The 11,897-nt window shown below is 44.7% G+C and overlaps 1 protein-coding gene across 7 annotated transcripts in view; it reads left to right on the top strand.

Annotated features, from left to right (window-relative positions):
• LOC147031092 (uncharacterized) overlaps positions 1 to 8,236 on the top strand; it is a 17,434-nt gene extending 9,198 nt beyond the window's left edge. For 3 of the 7 annotated variants that reach the window (XM_085875824.1, XM_085875821.1, XM_085875818.1), the window contains one exon: positions 5,793 to 8,235. In XM_085875824.1, the coding sequence (XP_085731950.1) occupies positions 5,793 to 6,448 (656 nt within the window). In that variant the 3' untranslated portion in view covers positions 6,449 to 8,235. Of the gene's footprint in view, positions 1 to 5,757 lie in introns of all 7 variants that reach the window. The other 4 variants (XM_085875820.1, XM_085875819.1, XM_085875822.1 and 1 more) reach the window with 2 other exon arrangements.
• Positions 8,237 to 11,897: the final 3,661 nt, after the last annotated feature.

Here is an 11,897-nt window from a genome sequence, read left to right as displayed (position 1 = left end):
AGGAGCAACAGTCACTCAAACCCCCTTAGACAGTGATTTTTTTTTTGTTTTTTTTTAATGCTGTGAACAAACTTTAGGACATCACAGGTGAATTCAACCACCTATTAATTTTGAGGTAGACACAGGCCAACAGGACAACATAGACCAAAAGGTCAACATCGGCCAAATTTCTAAAATCCTCAATTTTAATCCAATTAACTTGAAATTTAAAGTCCATTTGCATATCAGGTCACTGAATTCAACCACCTATTAATTTTGAGGTAAACATCGGCCAAAAGGCCAATTTGGGCCAAATTTTCGAAATACTCAATTTTCATCCCATTGAGTTGAAATTTGAAAAGGATTTACATTTCAGATCACTGAATTCAACCACCTATTATTTTTATCTCTGGGAAAAGGTCAACATCGACCAAAAGGTCAGCACAGGCCACATTTCTAAAATCGTCAATTTTAATCCAATTAACATGAAATTTGAAGAGCATTTGCATATCGGGTCACCGAATTCAACCCATTAATTTTGAGGTTGTCATTGGTCAAAAGGTCAACATAGGCCATAAGGTCAATCCTAAATAAGCCAAATATCTAAATTATTTCTAAAATTGTCAATTTTCATCCGATTGACTTGGAATTTGAAGACCATTTGCACATTAGGTCGCTGAATCTAACGACCTATTAATGTGGAGATTAACATCGGCAAAAGGCCAATTTTTCTAAAATCCTCAATTTTCACCCGATTGACTTGAAATTTGAAGACCATTTGCATATCAGGTCACCGAATTCAACCACCTATTAATTTTGAGGTAAGCATAGGCCAAAAGGTCAACATAGACCAAAAGGTCAACATAGGCCGAATTTATAAAATCCTCAATTTTAATCCAATTAACTTGAAATTTGAAGAAGATTTGCATATCAGGACACTGAATTCAACCACCAATTATTTTTGAGGTCAACATAGGCCAAAAGGTCAACATAGGCCCAAGGTCAACAACTAAGGTGGTATTTCTAAAATCCTCAATTTTTCGTCCGATTGACTTGAAATTTGAAGAGAATTTATATTTCAGGTTACTGAATTCAACGAGCCAATTAATTTTGAGATCAACATGAACCAAAAAGGTCAACATAGGCCCAAAGTCAACAACTGAGGTGGTATTTATAAAATCCCAATTTTCATCCGATTGACTTGAAATTTGAAGAGGATTTATATTTCAGGTCAATGAATTTAACCACCAATTATTTTGGAGGTCCACATAGCCCAAAGGTCAACATAGGCCGAAATCCTAAAATTGTCAATTTTCTTTCGATTCACTTGAAATTTGAAGAGGAGTTGCATGTTTGGTCATTTAATCCAACCAGCAATTATTTTTGAGGTCAATTTTTTTTCTGGATTTTGCAAGTATCGTGCTCTGCACGACGTCTTCTTCTTGTTTGTTTGTCGTGACCTTTTGTGTTTTCCTCTGCAACCGCTTGTCGGATTGAAATAAAATTTTCACCATAGGTGCAGCGACTCATGTGGAATGATTTAATCATAATCATGACGTCGTAGGTCACGTGGTGTGGCAGCCATGTTGGAAAAACTTTGGACCTCTGTATCTCTGAAACCGTACCAAGGAAAAAATTGAAACTTGGCACAAAGCAAGTACTCATGTGAAATAAGCGTGATTTGTTTGATGACGTCATTGGTGCCTTCGATATGACGTCATAATTGCATATGTAGAACGCCACATCAGATCAGTATGAAAATATTTGAGGGTCATCAAGGCATAAAATGGTCCACAGAAAAAAAAACAATTGATGATGTTATTGGTCACATGATTTGATAACCATATTGCATGAAAAAAACCTTCAAAAATCTTCTCTGAAGTGGCTGAACAGATCGAGGCGAACCTTTACAAGTATGGCCGGTTATCCACATGATGAACAAAATGTTCACACATGTGATGTCATAGGTCACATGGTTTGGCAGCCATGTTGGAATTACCCAAAAATCAATAAAAATCTTCTCCAAAACAGCTGGACAGATCGAGGGGAAACTTTACAGAAATGTTCCTCAAGCCTTGGGTGTACAAGTTTGTTAAGGAATAATTGATAGGTCACATGGTTTGGTAGCCATATTGGATTGAAGAAAAATATTAAATAATGTTTACTGTGGAATCAATTGAAGGGAAACTTCAAATTTATGATCTTGTAGTTATGGGGAATAGCTGTTTTAAATTTCATCTTGATCGGACACATGGTCTGGCAGCCAGAATTATTTAGGTTTTGATATGGGTTCTTTTTGTCGTTTGATTTTTAAATTTTTTAAATAAGGCTCTCTTGGCTGTGCCTGAATAGGTTTGAGGTGGAGGAGTAGCAGCTGAAATAAGAATCCTATCCAGGTTCCTCCTGATGACTTCTTCTTTGCTTTTTGCTTGTTTGGGTTCCTTCTGATGACTCCAATGCAGGTCTGGACCTATTTGGTCTTCTATTTGATTAAAATTGAACTTATTTTAATCCCATTCTGAATTCAATTGAATAATGAATAATAATTTTTCAAAACGTCATGGGTCAGCGTCAGGTGTCCGATAAAAGCGGGGTTGTATCAAATTGGGACTTCTTGGTACCCAGTCATCACAGCCAGCAGTTATAAAGTGGCAGTTCTAATTATGTCTCATTAATTACGTAACACACCAGTACACAAACGCCACACAAAATACAAGACACAAAAAAGTCCTGGCAAGGGTCTGCAATCTCTGATTGCTCTTTTTATTGCTTAAAATGTTTTTCTTACTTGTAAATAAAGTAGTGGTGGAAAATCCAGCACTGGAGTCGACACCCATTGAAGAGATTTAACTCATTCGCTTCCCCTTTCCCTCCTTACTCTGTTGTGCAGCTTGGGAACCGAGACCGCAGCTTTCTTAAGCAAATGAGTGGCGAGTCGACGTGATGTGATTATTTTACGAGTCTCGCCTTGCACCCCACTGCTTACGTACATGCCCTCTATTCACACCAACAGAACCCTCCCTTGAGATCCCTTCACCTGACTCCTCTCAAACACAATCGATGTGCCATGAAAAGGAATCTGATGGATACAGCCAGCCTGTCATGATCAGGTGTTGAAGGTGAAGGAAAGTCGCTCTACAATTATTCATCGCAAACTAATTATGTCAAGTGAAGTCTCATAATGGTGGGAAAAAACAAGTAAATATGGAGATGGCATTTGAGAGGGGGGGGTGGAGTTCGGAGATGTATGTCAATGTACCATGATATTCACTTTTATTTTGCCGCAATAAGTGACGACTTCTTTGTAAAGAGTAGTTTTGAAATGTGGGTGTGTACACCACACACACACACCATTGGTGCCTTCGTTATGAATTTAATTATATACATACATATATATATATATATATATATATATATATATATATATATATATATATATATATATATATATATATATATATATATATATATATATATATATATATATATATTTATATATATATATATATATATATATATATATATATATATACAGTGGGGAGATCAAGTATTTGATACACTGCCGATTTTGCAGGTTTTCCCACTTACAAAGCATGTAGAGGTCTGTAATTTTTATCATAGGTACACTTCAACTGTGAAAGACGGAATCTAAAACAAAAATCCTGAAAATCACATTGTATAATTTTTAAATAATTAATTTGCATTTTATTGCATGAAATAAGTATTTGATACATCAGAAAAACAGAACATAATATTTGGTACAGAAACCGTTGTTTGCAATTACAGAGATCAGACATTTCCTCTAGTTCTTAACCAGGTTTGCACAAATTGCAGCAGGGATTTTGGCCCACTCCTCCATACAGATCTTCTCCAGATCCTTCAGGTTTCGGGGCTGTCGCTGGGAAACACAGACTTTCAGCTCCCTCCAAAGATTTTCCATTGGGTTCAGGTCTGGAGACCGGCGAGGCCACTCCAGGACCTTGAGATGCTTCTTACGGAGCCACTCCTTAGTTGCCCTGGCTGTGAGTTTCGGGTCGTTGTCATGCTGGAAGACCCAGCCACGCCCCATCTTCAATGCTCTTGTTGAGTGAAGGAGGTTGTTGGCCAAGATCTCGTGATACATGGCCCCATCCATCCTCCCCTCAATACGGTGCTGTCGTCCTGTCCCCTTTGAAGAAAAGCATCCCCAAAGAATGATGTTTCCACCTCCATGCTTCACGGTTGGGATGGTGTTCTTGAGGTTGTACTCATCCTTCTTCCTCCAAACACGGCGAGTGGAGTTTAAACCAAAAAGCTCTATTTTGGTCGCATCAGACCACATGACCTTCTCCCATTCCTCCTCTGGATCATCCAGATGGTCATTGGCAAACTTCAGACGGGCCTGGACATGCGCTGGCTTGAGCAGAGGGACCTTACGTATCCTGCAGGATTTAATCCATGACAGCGTAGTGTGTTACTTAAGGTTTTCTTTGATACTCTGGTCCCAGCTCTCTTCAGGTCATTGACCAGATCCTGCCGTATAGTTCTGGGCTGATCCCTCACCTTTCTCATGATCATTGAGGCTCCACGAGGTGAGATCTTGCATGGAGCCCCAGACCGAAGGAGATTGACTGTTATCTTGAACTTCTTCCATTTTCTAATAATTGCGCCAAGTTGTTGCCTTCTCACCAAGCTGCTTGCCTATTGTCCTGTAGCCCATCCCAGCCTTGTGCAAGTCTACAATATTGTCCCTGATGTCCTTAGACAGGTCTCTGGTCTTGCCCATTGTGGAGAGGTTGGAGTCTGATTGATTGAGTGTGGACAGCTGTCTTTTATGTAGATAACAAGTTCAAACAGGTGCAGTTAATACAAGTAATGAGTGGAGAATGGGAGGGCTTCTTAAAGACAAAACTAACAGGTCTGTGAGAGCCGGAATTCTTACTGGTTGGGAGGTGATCAAATACTTATTTCATGCAATAAAATGCAAATTCATTATTTAAAAAATCATACAATGTGATTTTCAGGATTTTTGTTTTACATTCCGTCTTTCACAGTTGAAGTGTACCTATGATAAAAATTACAGACCTCAACGTGCTTTGTAAGTGGGAAAACCTGCAAAATCAGCAGTGTATCAAATACGTGTTGTTCTATATATATATATATATATATATATATATATACATATGTATATATATATATATATATATATATATATATATATATATATATATATATATATATATATATATACATATGTATATACATATATCCGTGTGTCGTAAGAGGCGACCAGGGTTGCGTCAGGAAGGGCATCTGGCATAAAACCTGTGCCAAATCAGAATGCGGATCATAACAGATGATCCGCTGTGGCGACCCCTACCGGGAGCAGCCGAAAGACGAACAACAACTTATGTATATACATACATTACGTATAGATATCGACATATATACATACATACATATAGAGATTTATATGTATATATACATTTATAGTTATATACATACATACATACATACATACGTATACACTGTGGTGTAGTCTGCGGGCATGAAGGGTGGGGCATGATGAGGGGAGGAGTGGTCGTGGTGGTCATCGTGTCTGCCGGGATATAAGGTGTGCGCACCGCCTGAGGCGTTGTAGTAGTGCTGGAGTCGCCCGGCTCGTGAGTGTGCTGAGTACGCAATAAAGGAGAGCCGCGGGCAAAGTACGCCCGCGCTCGCGCTTGTGCAACACAGCCCGGCTCGACTGTTTCCCCGCTCGTGTCTGCCTGCTAAGCATCTTCTATCACTACACCACAGTTGGCTGACGAGGATCTTCGGATCGGCGTGTGCAGGGCGGCAAGTAACCCGTGCGGTTCCAAGCTACGGAGCCAAGGGTCTCGCCAGTACGTGCATGGCAGAGGGTCGGTGCACGGCAAACGAACGCGTGCCCGCCTTCGTCGGAATCGACTTCGGCCACGTCGAGTGTGCAACGGCCGCGCTCAGTGTTCCTTTTATTGAGGCACGTCAGATCGGGGGAATGATTTCTGCAAAGCCACGGCTAAAGACCGAGGACACGCGGTTCGGCTCGAACGCGGCGTGGGACGTCGCGCAAGCTCTGAAGAATGTCCGGGGTCTCGATGGTCGGGGAACAGCAGATGGTCCGGGGGTCAGCGCGATGAGCCAGGCACGCACGGCCACGCGCACGGTCTGCGGCGAGGGTCGTGGGCGAGCGTTGCAATGCAGTCACTCGGACGGCGGTCTGAGCACTCGAGGTCGTCTACGGTGTGTGGGCCGAGAGTCTTCGCCCATCGTTAGAGTCATAGATGGCGGTGGGCGAAGCGATCTTTCCGTCCCGGGTCGAGTTTTGCAGCCTGAGCACGGAGATTCCAGCGACCCGGAGCGGGAGATGCTGCCCATGTTGAACCTAGTTTCAGTTGGTCCTACGGTGACAGGACCGATGCCAGTGAATGTCGAAGTGATCGGGGCACTGATCAGGTGTCGAGTTTAGTCCACTCGTGCTGCCCGCGCATCGCGCGCGTACACCGGCGAAGCGGTTGCGCCGCTTGCAGCGCCCGACGTCTCGGTGCTTTACCGGGGGCGAAGCGCCCTACTCACGGTGTTCGTGGTGCGAGGGGAGGGGCCCGTCCTTTTGGGTCGGGACTGGCTGGCGCACCTCGGGCTGGATCTCCAGTTCGTACCTCCAGGTGTGCCGGTGCTCTCTTCGATGCTTTCGTCGAGTACCGAGGGCGAGGTTCTGGAGGCGGGAGCCGCGTCGATGCAACGGGAGCGGCCGTTCGTTGCTGCCTGCAGCGGTGATGTACGGTTTGGGAGCGGCGGGAGCCGTATCAGCTCTCGCGATGAGTTCCCGCGCTTCGGCAGCGTTCGTGAGGCAATGCGCGCCGGTGTTGTTCGGGCAGCTTCGACGGCGAGCGGCAGCGAGCCCGTGGCGTTAAAGGAAGTCGCGAGTCACAACATCGAGTCAACAACCAAGAGACGGACTCGTGATGTGGGTTGTGGGTTGCTGTTCATTGCATATGTGTTTTTCCTTGCTCTAGTGATGCAGTTTAACGTTGTTGAAATAAATGCCAGCAGTTCCCGTGTGAAAGTGGGTTTGGCGGAGATCAATCAATGGGATTTGTATTATAATATATGTGATGTGGTGGCTTTGGGAGCGGTGGTGACGAATAAAAAGGTTTGGTTGGCCTTCCATTGCCCCGAGCCACGGGTAGTTGTTTTATCAGGTGCTGGGATTTTATCAAAACAACGCGCTGTACGGAAAAATGAGTTTGCAATGATTCCAGTGGTGTTCCTATTGGTTTATGACGAGCCTGTACTTAAAGTGTGGTTTGGATGGAGTGGCGACCGTCTAACTGCCGTGGGGGTCTCGGGGATTGGCACGGAGCCAGGACTGGTGCGCTGGTGGGCGTTACCCCCACCTCTGGTTGCGGCAAGGTCAGACGTGCCTGGCGCCTGGGACGCGGCTCTCTGGGTTCGCTCAAGGCCGTTTTGGCCATGCGGTGGAATCTTAACTGATTGTAGTGCGTGGATTGTTGTGGAGCATTGGTTGCATCCAGCCAGCGGCGCTGTTCAGCGCCCCCATCCAAGGTCATTCGGGGCTGGCGCTGGCGCCACGGCTGCCAGACGGCGAGCTTCCAGCCTCAAAATGTTATCTGCTTCAAGTCTGGCTGGGGGAGATGGGCCGCCTTGTGGGCCGGAGGCGTTTGATGGTGCTGGGGGGAGGTTTGCTCGGGAGGTCGCCGCGACCTCGGCAAAGGCCGTGTAAGCGTGAGCCGCCTGGGGGCGTTTTTGCTGCGTAGTGCTGCTGTGCTTCTCGTCTAGCTGCTTCATATCGGTAACGCGGTCAGAGTTTGGTGGGTGCTTTGTGCACCTCCGTCTTTGGAACCTGACCTTTGCTGTTCCACTCGCTCGCATCGACACATTATATGATGTGGTGTGCTTTTATACTTCGCTGTTTTCTTTGTTTTTTTGTACCTTGTCTACTGTTATACCGTAGTGCTCCGTGCTGTTGTGCTTATTATGATGGTGATCATTTAATAATCATAGTTTTAGGGGGGAGGAGTGTGGTGTAGTCTGCGGGCATGCAGGGCGGGGCATGATGAGGGGAGGAGTGGTCGTGGTGGTCATCGTGTCTGCCGGGATATAAGGTGTGCGCGCCGCCTGAGGCGTTGTAGTAATGCTGGAGTCGCCCGGCTCGTAAGTGTGCTGAGTACGCAATAAAGGAGAGCCGCGGGCAAAGTACGCCCGCGCTCGCGCTTGTGCAACACAGCCCGGCTCGACTGTTCCCCCGCTCGTGTCTGCCTGCTAAGCATCTTCTATCACTACACCACATACACAAATATATATATATATATATATAATTATATATGTATGTAATTATATATATATACACACATTTGTATACCTGTATGCATATATAAATCCATGTATACATATATGTACTGATATACATACATGTATACAATATATATATATATATATATATATATATAAATATGTATATACAGTCATGCGCCACTTAATGACAGGGTTACGTTCTGAGAAATGCATCGATAACCGACGTCGTCGTAGTGCGAACATCATATTTTTTTTTTCATTTTCGTTTCCGAACATCGTACTTCAACAAACCTAGACACCTAGGCTATATGGTGTAGCCTATTGCTCCTCGGCTACAAACCTGTACAGCATGTTACTGTACTGAATACTGTCGGCAATTGTAACACACATCCAAGAGAGACGGAAGACACGTTAGTTTTACATTTGTGCTGTTCATGACGGCCATGTGTATTAGCGGCAGCTTTCAACCTCCTCTCGCATCGATTATAGAAAGGTGAATAAATAGCGTTTGGATTTTATAAATACGTAATCATTGCATCGATGTTATAATTTATAAATGAAGAAATGAGCACCTGTCAATTGTGATATATATTTTCGGAACAGTGCGATTGTTTTCACAACATAAAAAGCTTCACTAAAAATAAATTTTGGTTCACGAAAAAAAATAAGTGACCACTATATTCGTCATTGTTGTGTGTCTGTTTGTCTGTCTGTCTGTCTGTCTGTATGTTTGTGTCTGTCTCTATGTATGTCTGTGTGTCTGTCTGTCTGTCTGTCCCGAGCATAGCTCCGTGGGTTTTGATTCGATCCTGATAAAATTTTGGTGGGATGTTTATATCATGATCTAGTTGTGTTTTCCTGATAATGGATGTGGTGCGTCCATTATGGGTGGAGCCACGCCCAAAAAACATCTGTTTTTAGGGGGTAGCCGATTTCAATTTGCATCTTCTCCAAGGGGGTTTGTCGAATCTGGCAGGGGTTTTCGGTATTTGGTTAGCCCAATGGCACCTGAATAGCCCAACGGAGCTCGATTTTTCATTTTCGTCCCAAGGTCAAGGTCACAAGGTCACGAACTTAGAAAATTTCGAATTTTGACATAAAAATCATACGACCGCCCAAACTTTGGGAGCTAGGATGACAAAATTTTTTATGCATAATCTTGAGGTCATTCCCCACCTAAAGTCTTGAAACCATTTTGCTCTATCTCGAACACCTTGCCCGTGGCGCCCCCTTCAAGTTTGTTTTTACGCTGATTTCATTAAAGTATGGATATTCCGAGGAGTGCGAAATGCCATATAGCCTATATGATGTTATTGTTCCTGGAATGTTCCAGAGGAAGTTTTGCACCAAACGTCATAATCCTTGACCTTTGACCTTTAAAGTTCACAAAGGTCAAATTTTTTAAAGTTGTGGGAATCGAACCGGGTTTTCGACCTTCTTCGATGAACTAACTCCAATAAGCTATAGCACGTATCCTGTTTCCTTATTTTAATTTCCACAACTTTGTTTTGTGACCTTTAAAGGTTATGCAAAGGTCAAATTTTTAAAGTTGTTGAACGAAACCGGGTGTTCGACATTTTGCAGCGAATAACCTGTCACTCGTACCACATCATGTTGATCATTTTTATAACATGGTCAAACATTATCACATTGTCTCATCCTTGACTTCTGAAACAATCTACATCGTCAAATACCGCTCGTGAACCATCGTCGTCTTCAGACTTGTGTGTTTTAATTTTGACTGGAACAACAAGGATTTATTCGCGGAATTCTTCAATTCAAAGGTAATTTACTTGCGAGAAGGTAAACGTGCAAACATTGGTTCAGTTTGAAAGCCGATTTCCTTGAATCCCGATTTAGCACGACCCTGCTTTTTTCGCGATGAAATTTTATGGACCTCAACGATCGCATTATAATGGGGCCACACTGGCGTTTATTATCATTATGTACTGTACATAATTGTATGTGCTATTTTTATATGACTGGCAGCGCTACGTCGGCTACATCACTCGGCGATAGGAATTTTTCAGCTCCATTATAGTGGAGCTGGCAGATCCATCACATATGCGATCACCGTCGTAAATGCGATTATGTGACCACCATCGTATATGCGATCCGTCGTGCCCGAAACGTCGTTATGCGGTGCATGACTGAATTAAGGATTCAGCGGTGGCAGGAAAATCGGACGAATGCGTCAATCACTGTTCGTAACCAGTTTAGGTTTTTGCACCCTACTCTCGACAGCCAAATGTTACAGATTCGGCGCCACCCTAACCACCACCGTCTCCGGGGTTATAACGCCGGCTGGTTCAGCACAGGCCTCGGGTCACGTGTCTCGAATCGCGATACCAACGTACCCCTGGACCTTACCAGTTAGGGGAATAGACCCCGGTTACAGACTGGTTTTGTCAGAGACCAAGCGAATTCTACCAGTCTGTAACCATTTTGGTTTTTATATCCAAATCGAGCGGATCGTTCCTCGGCGCGGCACGAATTAATTCAAAGCGGCAACTTCATACGAATCAGCCAGATTTATTGGGGACGCATCGGGGAAACACAACACAAGCAAAGCATTCACGACAATGTTATAATTAATCTATAACCCGTTCTTAACTAGGGAGCTACGGGTTACGGGTTTCGAAGGGGACCCTTACGAGATAAACCTTAAACAACATGCAGACAAGACACGGACAGCATGCAGACAAGACACAGAGTACTTGGTGATGCTTCATGGACGAGAGGAAAAGTGTCAAAGGCCCGAATGCGGCACGTGACAAGCCGATGTCCACGGATTCGAGCATCCAAGCTCAAACACGCCGCGTGGAAAAATGGCGCTCGTCCATGTGTCGCAGCCCTCACGCACGCAGCCTCGGCGTGTTCAGACCCCGCGAGGTCGACTGCACCAGAGCGAAAGATCCACGGTGGTATGCTCCAGCTGGCTTTTCACAAGGTCCAGCATACAAGTCCAGGCCTGGCCTGTTCACCAGATCAGGCCAAATTGAGGTGTTGGGCTCTGGCAGGCAGATCGACAAACATGTCGAGGACCTCCTCATGAAAGTCGATCGCCGACTCGACGTGCAGGCAGCCTCTCTTACTGCCAAAATGGCAGTCTCGGCGCGCTCAGTTTCCCCCTCGCCTCTCGGCCGACGACTCGCCTCTCAGCCGACTTCAGTTTCACTTCTTCTTTCTCGGCGCTCATCGCCTCTCTGTTTCACTTCCTCTTTCTCGGTGTTCGTCGCCTCTCTGTTTCACTTTCTGCCGATCGCAGACTGACCTCGGTGCTCTCAGTTCCACCTTCTCTTCCCGGCGCTCGCTTCTCTTGGCCACTCCCCCTCAGAGCACCTGGCGGGGACTATTGTCTGGAGAGAGGAAGGAATAAGAAGAACCTCTCAGCCAACCACCAATGCATGAACAAATAACAGCCTGGTACACCTCCCGACACACATGTAATGTCCAATTACCGAACAACCTGGCTTAACATGCATTTAATGGGGCATCTGGGCTAATCCTATATTTAATAACATACTAAGGGCCATTTCTGCAACACTACCTCCACCTTTCTCCCGAGGCTCTCCCGAGCCTCCATCTGGGGCAGCCCACGG

This window comes from Eptatretus burgeri, chromosome 3, assembly GCF_056783735.1.
Source record: "Eptatretus burgeri isolate ZD-2024b chromosome 3, Ebu_testis_v1, whole genome shotgun sequence".
In the NCBI taxonomy this organism is placed as follows: domain Eukaryota; kingdom Metazoa; phylum Chordata; class Myxini; order Myxiniformes; family Myxinidae; genus Eptatretus; species Eptatretus burgeri.
The sequence above is the reverse complement of the archived record's forward strand: the minus strand, read 5'-3'. Positions and strand labels throughout refer to the sequence as shown.